This window comes from Botrytis deweyae (genome assembly GCF_014898535.1).
Source record: "Botrytis deweyae strain B1 chromosome Unknown BDEW_008, whole genome shotgun sequence".
NCBI classification, from domain to species: Eukaryota; Fungi; Ascomycota; class Leotiomycetes; order Helotiales; family Sclerotiniaceae; genus Botrytis; species Botrytis deweyae.
Genome location: NW_024066215.1, coordinates 3,261 through 20,567, shown reverse-complemented (window position 1 = coordinate 20,567; position 17,307 = coordinate 3,261). Strand labels below are relative to the sequence as shown.

The 17,307-nt window shown below is 33.7% G+C and overlaps 1 protein-coding gene across 1 annotated transcript; it reads right to left on the bottom strand.

The window, feature by feature from the left end:
* Positions 1-8,818: 8,818 nt before the first annotated feature.
* On the bottom strand, positions 8,819-11,916 carry EAE98_004208 (uncharacterized protein; the record flags this gene model as incomplete). Its single annotated transcript, XM_038951828.1, has 3 exons — positions 8,819-9,375; positions 9,431-11,396; positions 11,449-11,916. The coding sequence occupies 3 exons, from the start codon at positions 11,914-11,916 to the stop codon at positions 8,819-8,821; spliced, it is 2,991 nt and encodes a 996-aa protein (XP_038811364.1).
* Positions 11,917-17,307: the final 5,391 nt, after the last annotated feature.

Here is a 17,307-nt window from a genome sequence, read left to right as displayed (position 1 = left end):
AAGAAAGGGTTGTGGAGTATTGTCTCTAAATTGTACAGATTGTATAAAATGATAAGAGCTCGAAATATTACAAATAGCATTGAAATTCTCAAGCTTTTTCGTCCGAATTGCGTATCTCTTGGGAAATATGTGAATTAAAATGCACGGCTGTGGTAAAGATTCTTACGTCGTCATAGTTTCCAGCAACCAGCAGACTCACGTTACATTGTCTGGGGTGACAAGCTTTATCATTAGATACAACGTATACTGTTAAGCTAATCAGTGCAATTGAAATCTCAGTCTCGTGGTGCTAGAAAGCTAGATCTGACTTTAGTATATGGAACGATAGATACTGCGGAGCATGTCTTGCTTCGTGCTGATGTTCACCAGTGTGACGGGACACTTCTCAACTTCAAAATTTGGCATTATTTCACTCCTCAATCATTTGATATTACAACACATCTTCTGATTGTTCAATATTTGATCAAGGATTGCAAATATTCTCAAGATATCAGAGATGGCTTTGCAAAAGATATTGCCAAATCCATTTTTACAGTCTATTTGTAGGAGAAAAAGCAGACCGGAATTGATCACTGGCAAAGCCCTTCAACAATTCAATTATTTATATGGTAATATAATTGGAAATTATTTAGATTTTTTTGATATTATTACTTCTTATAATTTTATTTGTAATTGAGTTATTGCAAAATTTATAAGAGTGATCAATTTTCGCCTCTCTTTTCTCCTACATATAGGCAGTACCCCGTCAGTCCATGCACCCGCTAGCGCTTGTACCTGCGAAAGAGTATTTCGATCATAATGTTCTATATAGAGCCTAGTGGTGAGCGATAATGTCATTGTGTCGACTTCATCACGGAGAGTTTATGGCGTAGGGGTTTGTATTAGAGTTATATGGTAGTATTTTATGGTATGAGGGTGGTTGAATGACATTAATTGGCACAATCTAAGGGCTCTGAAAGGGGGAGGAAGGAGAGTTATAAGTGGCTCCACAGTTGTATCTGCACTCCCACTCCCACTCCAAGCACAAAGGCTCTGAGATAATGCGGGCGCCAACTCGCACACAAAGGTGTGATGGTGATCTTTTTACACTACGCTAAATCATATGTTCATGTGGTGGTTATTTGGGAATATAAGCTTTGTATCGTTCAAACATTGGATTTGTATTAGACAATCAGTATGGGCAATAGTATTTCCTGTACTTCGTATACGGGTTAGTATAATAGTGTTCATTGATTTTCTTCGAAATATATATATATATATATATGATATAGAATTCAATATTATTGAAGATATTGAATATTATTAATAAGATATGAGAATATAGATTTTTTATTAATATAGAATGAGTGGAAATATATAAATTTAAGGTTATTCTTAAATTTCAATAATATATACAATTGAATTATTATTAATTAATAATAAACTATCAATATTATTAAATATTTTAATTTTTTTAATATTTTTGTATGTAAATATCGAAATTATATATTATTATTATAAATTCGATTGTTTAGTAAGGTTTAGAGATAATTGAATAGTAATGTTTTATTATTATTTAGGTTTTATTAGGATTAGTTTTGATTTTTAGTATTATATTTTAATTTTTCTATATATCTTTATAGATATCCGTTTAAATAATAGCTATAATAATAAATTTTCAACTTTCTTATATATACTATTTACTATATCAAAAGCTTTATATACGCCATCGTTTTACTATAATATACTATTGTCTACACTGTAGATAATACGCTCTTTAATATAGAAGGGTGTATAAGAGCTCTAAAATAACGGGCGCCAACTCGCTTACTACGAAACCTAAAAGTAACTAACACTCATGATACAACAGTGATTATTGTGACGCTTTGCCTTAGAAGAACTGCGAGAGCAGGGTACAATTTGTCCTTAGAATCTACAACTACAGAATCGGGAGCAAAGCGCTCGTCGAGCGCACCTATATATCAACTATGTACACGTGATCGTACACGTGCGCGCATGCGCACGTGAGCGATCGCAACTGCGATTGGGTGCCGATCCGTGACAATTATACGAATTTGTAAGACGACGAGAAGTTTCGATTTGAGGTAAATCGGGTACCCCACTTTCTGACCACCCTCCTTTTGGGCCACTTTTTATACCAAAAATATATCAAAAATAGAATTTTTAACTTTTTTATTTATAAATAAAATTTAATAAAAATTTATATATATATATATAATTTAAGTTGATTTAAACTTATTTTGAAATTTTCAGATTTTTAGGATTTTTCTGTTTTGAGATTTAGAACTTTAAAATATTGATTTTCAAATTTATATAGAAATCCTATACAAATTTGAAACTTTTATAAAATCTTCAATAACTTTCTAATAAAAATGGCTAAAAATAAATTATAAAATTTATTATATATTTATAATATATTTTTAATCTAATAGATTTAGAAAAAATAGAAATCTTTTTATAAATAAATATTTAAAAGGATATTTTCAAAATAATAGGAATTATTTATATTACTTCAAATTTATTATATATTATATTTCTATATCTATTAATTTTTTTGAATTTTTTTTTTGAATTTTTATATAAATTTAAATTTAAATCTTTTTGTGTGGACAAGGGAATTTACTCAAAGGAATTCACTTAAGGGAATGACTTCTATACAATAGCAACTGTATTAAAGGTATTTAGGCGAAAGCGAAGGAGACTAGCTCTTTCAGTAGTGCCTATATAAGGCCTACTATTTCCCTCATTTAGCTAGCTCCTTAGATTGAATACAAATAGACATTTAGGGGCCTACACATAGTAGGAACCACGTCTTCCGTATCTCTCTCAAACCAACACTTTTAAAAAGATATATACTTGTCGGCTATTCATAATATAGTCAACCACCCATAGGTGGTTGGTAGCACCAACCCTGACCTACAGCAACCCTGACATAATGAAATATATTTCATAAATTAATAGTAAATCAACTATACAATATATAATATTAAATTTTAATACAAATTATAGCCCTAATTAACCTTTTAATCTAAAATTGAATTTCTAATAATATATAATTGATTAAAGATTATTGTTATCATTCTTAATAATTTATAATATTATAAAATATAATATTTTTCTATAAAATTCGATTCGGAAATACTATTTTCTTAATCCCGAAACTCTAAATAAAATCTAACTTATTACTAATTTCATATCTATACCTTTACTATTAATACTCAAATAATTATTCTTAATAACTATATTAAAACTATTCTAATAAACATTTTCATCTTTTCATTTCTTTAATTGAATATATGATTGATTTATTATTAATTTATAAAATAATTTCACTATATCAGGATCGCTACAGATTAGAGTTGATACTACCAACCACCTTAAAGTGGTCGGCAGAATTTTTCTAATAGCCGGCAAGTAGTTTTTCTTTAATAATTATTATTAAAGAGTTATTAAAAGTTTTATAAATTTTTTAAATTTGTATATGATTCTTATACAAATTTAAAAATCGATATTTTGAATCTTTAACTTTCAATACAAAAAAATGTTAAAAATATGAAAATTTTAGAATAAGCTTGAATCGATCTAAATTATTTATATAAAAGTTTTTATTAAATTATATTATATATTGATAGAAATATTAATAGGCCTGAAAGTGATTTTTGGTGTAAAAAGGTGGCTCAAAACAGAGGTGGCCTGAAAGTAGGGTGCTCGACTTAGCTTTGAATGGTTGTCTTAAAAAATTGTGAGACTTTCTTCAAAGATTCATTTCATATCAAGTAATCAAACCATGAATTCTTTTATCAGAATCTAAAAATACTTAGACTATCGATGGTTTCCAAGACTTCTTAAAGAATCTTCTGAATCCGTACACTTATTGATGTATGTATTAAAACATCTATCTGATGACCTCGGTTAAACTAAGGAGCAGCAATTCAAAGCTATTATGCTTGTCACTTGAATTGTTTCCAGACCATTAACTTGAGGTACATTAATGATCGTGGGTGGAAAGTTAAGCTACTGGTAAGAGTTCTGGAACCTACTTGCCGCACATGTAACGCTTTTCCGACTAAAATATGGGATTATTCAACTTTTCATACCCTAGTTTATTTATTATAATAAAAGACAAAATCAAAAATTCTTTTAGAAAACATTATTTAATTAATCAAATTTAATAGAAAAATGAATAAAATATTTTTTTCTAATTTTTTAAATAGAATTTGAAGCAGTTAAAGTTGAAAACTCTAAATTTTCATGAAAATTCGCTTATTTTATATGGGGAAAACGTTACATGTTAGAATTTTCGAAAATTTTCGATTTCAATTCCAAATAATTAATCAACAAAAATGATGAAAAATATTTCAATTAATTTTTCATATTTGAATTACAATTTTTTATTATCTCTAATTTTTTTAAAAATAAATATAAAGATTTCAATTAAATATTAGATTTATTAGTTTATATGAGAAAACTCATTTTTTGCGGGGATTTTGTTATATTTGTTATAGGGGTGTGGTAAGTAGGTTCTAGAACTCTTACAATAACCTACTATAAAGTAGCTCGTTTTTATCAATCTCAAAATTTCACATTCTGACGATTACAAAAGACTAAGCTTTTTCTAGGCCATTGCGAGCATTCTCTTGAGTCAATTTGGACACCCAATTGTTTGAAGTCTCTTTTGAAGTATGACTTGCTGATAAATTTATATGTGGGATACTTCGACAATTCTTTGCCGGACATTTAGCAGAGAACTCGCATCAACTGATATGGATTAACCTCAGGGAGTCTGAGTCTGGCAATTCTTATGATTATTAATCCCGAATTGATCTTGTCGATAGAGCTCAGCCAATATTAGAGGAATATCCGTCTTCAAATGAAGTTAGGACAATTATGCAATTGATCTGCAGGAAACCGACAGCACCCAACTACCCCCAACAAGATTGAAATACTAGATCCATCGAATCGAACTGAGAATAATATACGTACTGATTTCAAAATTTGGCATGGATAATTACTACAAAATTAAGGAGACTTATTTCAATAAATAGAAACCATCTCAAACTTATCTTCAACCCTCGACTCTCATCTAATACCTTTTCTTGCATGATTTCCAGAATATGAACCCACCATGAGTTTATATATGCCATTTACCTATTGACACTTCCTCGACAGTATAGAAATTTATCGTCCTACTGGTAATCACACTTCATACTCAGATCCCATATTTCCTAGCGCCATTTCAATCTCTTGGAGGTTAGCTCTTATAATAAGAAGGAATAGTATTATTATAAGGATAGTGGAAGATCTAGTCAGTTTAAGCTGTAGGGATAAATCGAATATATAGAATAAGAGTTGAATTTAGAAGAGCTAGACTGAGTTGAGATGAAATTGCTTGCTTTTTCCTAGAATTTCTTTAAAGAATATTCTAGGTTTATATAGTTTATAATGAAATTCCAGTATATTCCATGCTTATGAATAAGATCGATTTAAATCGTATCTTATAGAATCATTTTAGATAATAAAAAGAAAGTACAACCAATCAATTTAGCGAGATTTCCTGTATACTTCCATCTAGTTCCATTTCATTCTATTCCATTATAAATCAATTTGATAAGAGATACTATTATACAACTATATGATAATATGATTTTATAATATAAGATCATATCATATGTGTATTAGTCATCAATATATCCCTTATTTGATAAGATATTAGTAAGTGATTTAGTGGACTTATTATGAATCCTTACACAATCTACCCCGTTACTGTGATGAATCATCTCTCAACAGACTCGCATTCCTATCGATGTCAGGATATGAGTAAGTCACCGACTCAATGTCCATGGTCTTTTCTGGAAAGATGGTGTTCGAAAGAGGGAATAATGAGAAGAACTTACACTCATACAGCATGTTGAATAGAGAGGTAATTGGAACTTTAAACACCTGTTTGCGCAGGATTCGTGAAGAGTCTCATGAAGTAAAGGAGTAATAGACTAGAAAGATTTTGGTCATTACATACTACCCCTTTCTGATATTTCAATTTTCACATGAATTCAAAACTAGACTCACAGCTTAAATAGTGAATCATTGACAGGATCTAAAGCGGGTATAAAACTCGCTGAATCATCTATGCAATATTGTTAGGTAAATTAATACTTCGTATTCTTGCCACACAGGATGATCAAATTATAGTATCACGCTCTCTTATGCTTCACTTAGATACATCTCTTGGATTCGGATTCAAGGGTTTCTCTTATCCTATTCCTTTTGAATGAAGTTGTATTGGACTATAAAAGTTCATGCGAATTAAACGATAGTGATCCCGTAAAATGATAGTAAAAGGAATACAATAGAACTACCATTTAATATATAGAATGACAGTAATAATACCAAGAATATAAAGACACTTTAGACGCCGATTTCTTCACAAAACACAAGGGTCTCGAATATATACAGATACCTATGCTATCTCATACTTTCCATGATCAAGTTTCATCGTGATCGTCATCTCAAAATTACAGAACTCAAACTTCGTTACCCCGACCTCTTATATATATACACACATCTTGAAATTATTCTATTCGAAAAAATAGGGAAGTCTATAGATTCCCCTTTACTCAAAAGGACACAATAGGTAAGTTGTGGATTAATTGCGAATAGAGTATTTCACTATTCTATCTGCAGAATCTACTTGAAGTAGGTACTCGTGGACTACTAGAAACTTAACTATTTACTCCCCCCCTCCATCTTGAAATTCACTACTATTTCTCTATATTATCCCAATATAGATACAACTACCAAGATATATATATATATTTATATATCTATCTATACACAACCCATCACCTTCCCTTCCCAATCCCTTCTCTTTCCATAATCCAAACAATCCATCCCGTCTTTCACTCTATTTCACAAAGATATTCCGAGAACCCTCGAAACACTTAACCCCAAATAAAGCAAATCAAAATAATCATAGAAGAATATCGTCCCCTATTCTACAAACACAAGCATACCTAGTCATCAAAATCCCAAAATCTAGATAGATAATCACGACAGTGACATATTTGAAATACCATACCATCAACAACGAAATCAAACCATCAGGAGAAACGATAACAACAAAATCATAAGATTACATACATTACCCCCAAATATTTCCAATTCATTCATGGTATAATAAATCCATAAAAACTACTATTGGGACAGGGATCATGTGACCGCGCTAATGCCCCCGCACTATAGCATATACATTCGTCACCTTTAGCTTTTAAAACCTCAAGCAATATTATAACAGTATGAATCATTAGTACTATATTACTTCACCATCCCCATGGTAATACCAACAACCACATACTTCATCGCAGGATACAATCGCAAACCAGACTCCCGCGATTCTCTTTCCTATCCTTCATTATCTATCTGTGTCTAACTTTATTTACCGAGTTCCAAATCTCGATCACAGAGTTGATGTATATATATATGAGATACAGATTTTGACACGTATATCTAGATACTGAATGAGTACCTAGATAGGTGGATATGATTTTTTTATATAGAATAAATTCATTTATTCGCATTCATCATCTTGATCATTATTTTCTTAGTTTCAAATCCTACTACATACTCTTTTACCCTCTTCTCTGCTCTCCTCTCCTATCCTCTCCTCTTTTTATCTCACTCTATCCCCACTCACTCCATCTCTGCTCTCCCATCCCATCCCATTCCACCTACTCCTAAACACCACACCGATCATACAATCATACAATCCTACAAACCTACAATCCTACAAACCTACAATCCTACAAACCTACAATCCTACAATCCCCCAACCTCTAATCTAAATCCCCTCCCATCCCCCTCCCTTTTCTCATCTTTCTCCCTTCCCATTTTCTCCCCCCTCCATCTCCTCTCCCCTCTCCTACCCAGCTCACTCCATTATACATAAAGAATGTTCTATTCTCATCCAATCCCTATCCTTATCCCTATCTTATTCAATCCAATCCAATCTCATCCCTATTCTTATTCCCATCCCCACTCTCCCATTCCACCCATCCCCTAAATACTACACCAATCACATCAATTTCACCATTCATACAAATCCCCTCCCCCCCTCTCCCCCAAAGCCCAAAACCCAAAACCCAAACCCCATAATCCTCTTCCCCTACAACTTCATAACATTTTTTTTCCAGATGGTATCATATATGTAATCTTATATAATTCAATCCACACTACACCAACACCCCTACATAACAATCAACTTCTCGAACCCAAAAAGAAACCCGCCCTGCCTTCCCCTCATTCCCCTCCTTCCCCTTCCTCTCCCCTCTCCTTTCCCAGCTAAATAAATAAACAAATAAATAAATAGACATAAATAAAACATTCTATTATCAAAGTACATGGTACCTATTTCCTTAAATAATTAAATTCCTCATTACATCACATCAACCTATACCTAGGTACCTACCTACATTACACAATTACACAAGCATAATCATCTGCATACTCATTCAGAGGTTTCTGCTTACTAAGCAAGTATTCAATTCAGTATTCACATACTCAACAAACCCCATCATCCTATTCAAAGCTCATCGTATCATATCATATTTCACCACAACGCTCTATCCTATTCCTATCCTATGTATGTTCATGTATCCCCACTTCCCCAATTGCCAAATCTACCCCCACCCCCACCCCAATCAACCATTTCATAATCCTTCTAACTATTCATAATTCCTTCTAAGACCTATCCCATCCGACGCTATGCCCATACCTCAAAATGATTCAAACCCAACAATCCTTCCCTTGCACCTGATACGATAACCTATCTTCCTTCACCGGTACTAGGTGCTCCAGGAATTATATCTAATGCCTCCAACTTTCCCATCATATCCTCTCGGGCTTTCCCCTCAATAACACTAACCGGTCCCAAATCAGCTACATTTGTATCACCTCCTCCAAGAAGTGCAATACTACTAATAACATCCGATGGTTCCAAAAGATGCCATTTAGCCAATGTTGGTTTACTTGATGCGCCCACAGTAACGGTAAAGACGTGGTTTACATCCAATTCACTGTTGTTTAAAGATCTAAACATATCTTCATCTGTCGTATCATCACCTGCACAGAATGTGAATTCAGGAGCTTGTCCCACTTCTTTACCGTAAGCATCAACGAGACGTTTGGCGATGGATCCTTTGTTGATGAAAGTAGGACGAACTTCGAGATTTGCTTTACCAGTCATAACTTCAACGTCCCAAGCTTTACCAACAGTAGCCATGAGTTCTTTTTGACATTCGCGAGACATTTGTTCACCGAGTTCTGGGTCAGAAGGACGGTAATGCCATGTCAAAGCGCAACGTTTGCGTTCAATGAAAGAGCCTAATTTTGTTAGCTAGAGACTCCAAAAAATCTGTTGAACAGAACTATTACGAACCTGGAGTTTTCTCAGTATATTTCTGAAAACATTCCATAACTTCCTTTTGCCAACCCATATCGAATTGTTCAGCAAGGTTTTCCCATTCTTGACTCCCTGGATGACGCATAAAACTACCATGTTCAGCACTGAATCCTAATTCAGGAATATGTCCTAGATGTTGTCCTAAGAATTCTTGATCTCTACCACTAATAATCCAAATGGCATTCTTAGGATCGGAGGCGAGTGCTTTCAGGGTTCGGTATAACTTATCAGAAGGTAAAGCTGCAGCAGGATCTCTAACAATCGGAGTAAGAGTACCATCATAATCGAACATGAACAATCTCTTATTGGCAGCTTTGTATTGGATCAACAAAGAAGTCTTATCCAAGAGGGGTGTTGCAAATGCATGACTGTTGGAACTAATTTTGGTGATTAATGTTCGAATGAGACTCTTTGTCCAGGTTGTGATATCATTACTGAAGATGTACTCGGATAACGTTTCGTGAAGTTCTGCTTTTTTGGAAGGGGGCAGTTCCAAAGCAAGTCGAATATTTTCCGCAACGGTATTGAAGTCCCACGGATTAATGTGAATGGCTGCATCCAAGACAGCAGCCGATCCAGAGAATTCGGAGATGATCAACGGACCGTGATTCTCTTTTTGACAAACCACATACTCCAAACTTGTTGTGTTCATACCATCACGTACACTTGTGATCAAACCAACATCTGCAACACGAAGAAGAGCGAGATACTCCTCTTGGGAGAGATATTGAGGATAGTGTTGGACGGGCGAGAAACTCAAAGATCCATACAGACCATTGATTCTCGCAACAAGTTCGGCAACATTGGCTGCAATCTTATTTCCAGAATCCTCTCTTTCTTCCTCAACACTAGTTGGACTTGTGACTTGTACCAAAACAACCTTCTCACGCCATTCTGGAAAATTCTCCAAGAAGCGTTCAAAGGCCATAAGCTTTTGTGCAACACCTCGAACACTATCAAGACGATCTCTACCGACAATGATTTTCTTGCCCGCATACAACTTCTTCAATGCAGCAACCTTTTCATCAACAGCAGGATCATCAAAAGCGAGCTTTTCAACATTACGCGCATCAATTCCAATTGGGAAAGCTGCTACATCACATCTCGCACCATATGCTTCGACACCTGCGCTCGTAGATGGAAATCCTAGGATACGAGTACAACAGGAATTGAAGTGCCGTGTGTAACTGAATGATTGTAAGCCAACCAAATTTGCGCTCAAAACACCCTCCAATATCTCCTTTCTTCTCGGTAAACAACGAAGAAACTCGCTACTGGGGAATGGGATATGTAGATAGAAGACAATGCTCATATGTGGAACTCGTTGTCGTAACATGCTGGGAAGAAGTAAAAGATGATAATCGTGAACCATGACAATGTCGCCCGGTTTATAAATTTCGAGGATTCGGTTTGCAAACTTTTGATTCATTCGATAATAATCCGCCCAAGATTGTCGTTCTTGTCGGCCATTCGTCGGTTCGTGTTGTTTGTAATGGAATAAAGTATATAATTCATGCTCGGCGAATCTTCTCCATCTTGATTGGTCTTTCAAACAAACACTGCCGTCCTCACTAGTATCTGCATCATCACATAACCAAACTGGGACTACCTTTCCATGTGATTGATTTGCGAGTTGTCTTTCCAGTCGTTGTCTATCTTCACTTGTAACAAATAACCCATCGGTTTCTGGTGGTGTTGGAGGCATTGTAACGCCATCAACTGGGATTGGCGCAGAGCTCTTATTGAAAGGAACTCTATTTTGTGGAGGTTGCGATTGTATAGGATGACCTCCCAGAGGAGGAGTATCTGGAGGAGTAAGATCCTCAACCGGGTTGATTTCTCCGGTCCAGCCAACGAGTGTGTGATGCCATGGCGATTTTTCCGATGCAAGATATCTGAAAGAGTCGAATTGCGAGGAACCGCCATGTCTTTGCGACCATGTCTATGCGATCGTTAGCATTGGAATTTCCCCCAAAACGTGTCTCCGCACTCACCCAATCTGAGCCTTTTCTGTACATCAAAGATTGTTGTATACAAAATGTCGCCGAAATGATTCCTCCCGTCAAATTTAATGAAGGATGCGCCGCTCGCGGATCAAGATCCGATAAGGAATTTTGTCTCTCGCGACCAGGAGCTAAACTCATTCTGCGAAGAACTTCTTGATTTGATAATGTGCCCGTCTCGGCATCGGATGGAGATTTTGCCATGATCGAAGATTGATTGAAGCCTTGGGTGAAGTAGTTTTGCTCGTCAATCTCGATGGATTTATCTTCTGCTTGAATCGTTTCGTATGCCCCCAAATAACCACCCGGAGTGACTGGAATGTTCGTAATCGATGGGCTTAAAGCTGGGTGTCGAGTAATCTGTTTCTTGAGAACCGCTGGTCTTGGTGGTGGAGGGGTAGCTGCCGCTGATGACTCGGTGAAGCCTGCGCTTGGCGAATCTCTTGAAGTCTCTGCCATGATGAATGATAAGTAAAAGTTTATGTAGGAATGGTATTGAAGGTATTTATAGGAGAAACGGGCATCAAGCGATTTTAAAACAGGGTGAATCTTTGGGGAAAAGAGGAGCTGAACGGTAGATGGGTTCTTTTTTTTTCTTGGGCGGAGAATTATGTGAATGGAGGGGTCGTATTGTGTTTGTGAAAGTTTGAATGATTCTCCAAACAAAATCTCTCAATTCAATTTTGGCAGAACGGAATGAATAAGGAAAGACCACAAAGTATCTCGAACCCAATCTGACGGTGGTTTCTTTATTTTTGGGTCGATTTTGCTTGGTTTATATCCTTTCGGGTAGGAACGTGGGTGAAGTGGTTGGCACAAGGAAAGAGCGCCATATGGAAAATGTTGGAATGAATGGAATGAAGGGAATTGGGATTGATGGCACACCTTGGAATATTCTATCGCTCAAATTTCTGATTTCTGATGAAAAACAACCCACCAAGTTGCAGATTTGCCGGAGCAAAAGCTCAGGTCGTACAATTATGTGACGTAATTAAAGTTAAGAGGTATTGACGAATGATATAAGTGATCTTTGTAAATAATATGGAAATGATTATAGAAATAATTATATAGATTCTCTTTGTCTCGTCCAATTTATGTCTTTGGAATGGTGGATGTGAGATTGATGATATTGATACTATGTTGCGATTTGAAGACGGGAAGATGAGAGAGGGAGATGGGAGGGAGATGGGAGATGGGATGACAGGAGAGTTTTGAAGCGAAAGTTTAAAGGGAAGAAGGGGGAAGGGAAAAGGGAAAAAGGAGTAAAGTACTATAGCTAGCTGTTTATTACTTGTTACTTATTACTTATTACTTATTAGAGCAGAATAGAGTTTACCTACCTCCCTACCTAGGCAAATACCTAAGGTATATTTCCAAGGAACAGGAGTGACATTAGCTAGATAGGTACATAGACATAAGTAGGTAATAATAGCATCTACTTTCTGCACTCCTGTACTCCTGTACTCCTGCACTCTCCAATTCATCCATCCCGAGATAACTCACGACTGGTTCATTACTAACGATGTGAAGACCTTTCCCAGTTGGAGTGGAGGGGCGGTGGAGGGGCATGGAGCATAATTCCCAGCTTGGCATTGGTGCGATATGAAGATTATCAAGATTATCCAGGGCTAATGATTGCATGAGATGGGGTCATGATTGGATAATGTCGACGAGATCCTCCGATATTGTACTGGACTGCATATTGCATATTGCATATTGCATGTGTGAATGTGGGTTTACCGTATGGTATGTACTTGGGTATGGCGGTAGGTACGAGGTAGGTATTCATAAAGGACAATTAAAAGAGGCCACATACCAGCCAACAGATAAAGTGTTAGGATGTGTGTTTGGTTAGTGGTATCTATGATCTACTATCTGTCATCTAGTATCTGCCATCTTTTATCTGTCATCTAGTATCTATGTTGACCATGCGTCTGGATAGGTTAGAGATATACCTAGTACCTCCCTACCTAAATACGTATCCCACAATATCACAATATCACTCTACCACCCTACCACCCTACCACGAAACCACGAATCACGATCTCATAATCCCAAAATCCCAAGAGAAATATCACACCAAAACGATGAAGGAGAAGGAAAACAAGCGAAAAGTGCCAGCAAGATTTCTGATGGTCCTTAGCGTCGGCCATAATATGAATAATCTTCCGTGATGCTTGCTCGGTTTTAATTACCTAGTGTTACTCTGTACGAGTATTTATGAGTGACCTAACCTAACCTAGTAAATTCTATAAATGTTCTAGATTGCTTCGATGATTTGACACGTGCTCCAGTGTTGGGAAGAAAGATGATGACTTACCTAATCTTCACTCTGTCTGCTTACCTAAGTGTGTATTGCCATTTGCCAACAAGTATCAGACGGGATTAACTCCGAATGGACAACATACTCATGAGTGTACAGAACATTGTGTATCGTATGTTGCATTCATCAAAGATCACTTCCAAGGTTATCTATCATATCGTACACAACAGCAATCTGAAAGGGCACAGCATTCTTATCTTGCATTTGGATTGTTATCGAATATTATCGAACATTATATCGAAAACTCCATCTAACCCCCCTTTCACCCATCCCTTCTTCCCTTCTACCAGCCTCATGAATTCACCTCACTCCCCATCATCCCCATCTCTCCATTCCCCAGCCCATAAATATTAAATTTCAAGTCCAAATCCAAATCCACCATCCCCTTTCTCCATCCATCCATCCTCAGCTCTCTACATATACATTCCCAAGCGCACGGTTCCATCCATCCATCTATCTAGATCCTAATAGGTCCTAGATACTAGGTAATCCACATACACCTAGAACATCCATCCATCCATCCATTCATCCAGCTGTCAAAACCACCCACCACGTGAATTTATCCCCTAGATACCAGTCCAGTACACTAGTATTATCCTCTGAAAATGTTTCTACTTCACCTTCACCTTCACCGCAACATTTATCATCACATCACATCCATGCATCACATCACCTATTGAATAAATACTAGGTACCTAGGTAACCTTAGGTGTTTGGAATGAATTCCAACCTCTCTCTCTCTCTCTCTCTCTCTCTCTCTTTCACCGATTAATACATTATCATAATCATAATAGGCAGTGCATATATATATCTAAACCTTCATACAAAATCCAGTATCTCTCTCTTATTCTCTTATCTCGACACCTTTCTATTTAATTATTTAATACTTCCAGTATTAGTTTAGTATCCCTTTTTTTCGGATCTGATCTGATCTGATCTGATAGCCCGCATCCATACAATATCTCAACCTCCACTTCCCCCAACAACTCCGTGGGGTAATCTTCTATCTTCTATCTTCTACTCGTATTTGACGGGCATCGACGATACTGAAAATTAAGAGATTGTACTGCATTGGATTGAAGATTCCTCATCGATTTATTTACTAGGTAGGTAGGTAATTATCATTGGTATTTATTTATCAAGTATTTAGGTATCTAGATAGGTAGATAAATAGATATATATAATAACTATAAAAATCGTGGAATTTTTAGTAGAGATTTCCAATTCTTCCTTTTACACCGTGAAATCATTCGTTTAAGTAAAGATTTCTTTTTATATTACGTTTCTAGTATAGATTATATTATGTTTATTTCTTTAGAGATTAAATAAATTGTTTTTTATAGAGTATATATAGTAAAGAGTACTTTGATTTGATTTATTTATAAAGACTTACTTATTTAAAAATATTTTTTTGTAGTAAAAAGAAATATATATAAAATATTGAATTTAAATACGGAGTATATCGTTTAGATACGAAAAAAAGAAAAGAGAAAAAGTTTTGTATAATATTTAAAGGAGGAAAATAGATATAAAATCATGAATAATAATAGGGTTATAAAGTAGTCCTTTATAAATACTATAAAAAAGTTACTAAAATATAACACTTTTGATAAAGGAGAAGAGGAGAAGGCTCTATATAGTGTATTACAAAACATACGAAAAGGTGGATGGGAATTAACTACTTTCTCTAAACTATATAAAGAAGACTGTTGGGACAGGGATCATGTGACCGCGCTAGCGCATGCGCTAGCGCCCCCGCACTATAGTATATACATTCGTAGCCTTTAGCTTTTAGAACCTCAAGCAATATTATAACAGTATGAATTATTAGTATTATATTACTTCATTATTCTTATAATAATATCAATATTAATTAATGATATTACAAATCAAAAACCTGATATCTTAATTTCAAATACAATATAGATTTGTAATTAAGATTAATATTTCTTTAAAAAGGTATAAGCTCTTGTATCAAAATAATATAATTTAATATCTGCTTTTGTATAAATAAGGATTGTTGATAATATAATAATAATTTTTATATTTAGTATTAATCTAATATAATTTAATATTAATAAATGAATTTAGTTGATAATATAGTAATAATCTTTATACTTAATCTTAATCTATATTTTATTCTTTAAAGTAATATGTATTAAAGAATACAAATTAATAATTATTAGTTCAAATTAAGTATTATTTTTTATGAATAGATATAACTTTACTGGATTTAATAAAATTATATTTAAGTATTTCATTTTATTTTATTTCATTATTTATTTACTATTTATCAATATAGCAAGATCTTATAAAAACGATTTTATAGAGTATAAGACTAAATGTGAGGACGATATTAAAAGTGTAGTAGAGTTTATTATATTATTAGTTATTATAATTAATGATTTTAATATAATAATTGAGAGATAATAAAATAATCCAATTGATTTTATAAAGCAAATAGGTATAAAAAAGATTAGGGATTTTTGTAAGTACAAACTTTACAAATATTAATAATCGAAGTATTATAACAAAAAGCTATAATCAGATTATTTTTATAAATTCGAATACTTTAATTCAAAACATTTTCAAGCAGTCGATATGTGTTTTTTATATAAGCTGAAATATAAATTATACTTGTATAGTGTGTTTGTTACGAAATATAAGATTTGTATGATATAATCTATTTATAATGCTTTAGTTGATATAATTCAATTATTGTATAAAAAATAATTAGATAAAAAGATTATAGATATATTTATAGAGAAGGGATTTATATTTCAATTAAAAAGTATATAAAAGAAAATAAATAAAAAAGATATTCAAGCTTTTATATATGTATTATTAAAAGAATTCAAGATATCTTAAATAAATAGTTAGTCTAAATTATCAGGTTTTAATTAATATAAGTTATTGTAGTTATTAAATATTTTATTTCAGATTATAATAATCTTAGGATTCAATTTTTTAAATAAAAAAAAAAAAAATATTAATATTAAATAAAAAATATTATCAAAATTATTAGTATTTTATTATTCTGAATTTATTCTTTAATTTAATATCAGATTTTTATAAGAAAAGAATAAATCTAATTTATTTATATATTTATTCTATAAATAAAAAAAACTATTACCTTTATAATCGGTTTTGTATGGATAGTTTCGATTTGAAATATTTTTTTAATAATCTAAATCTTTATTATTATAATTATATTCATTATTATAAAAAAAAAAATTAATTATTTGGTAATCTATTTGGTAGTAATAATGATTCGAATAGGGGAGGAGGAGGAGGTAATAAAGGCAAAAGGAATGATTTCCTATAAGATAGTTATGGTGGGAATCTATAAGATAATTATAATAGGAATTTATAAGTTGATTATGATGAGAATTTATAGAGTGGTTATAACAAGAATAGTAATAATGGAGGTAGAAGTGGTATAAAAGGAAAAAAAGGAGGAGGAGATTCAGGATACAATTATAGTATTCCAAAGATTTTTTTAAATCTATTATCAAGAGTTATAAATA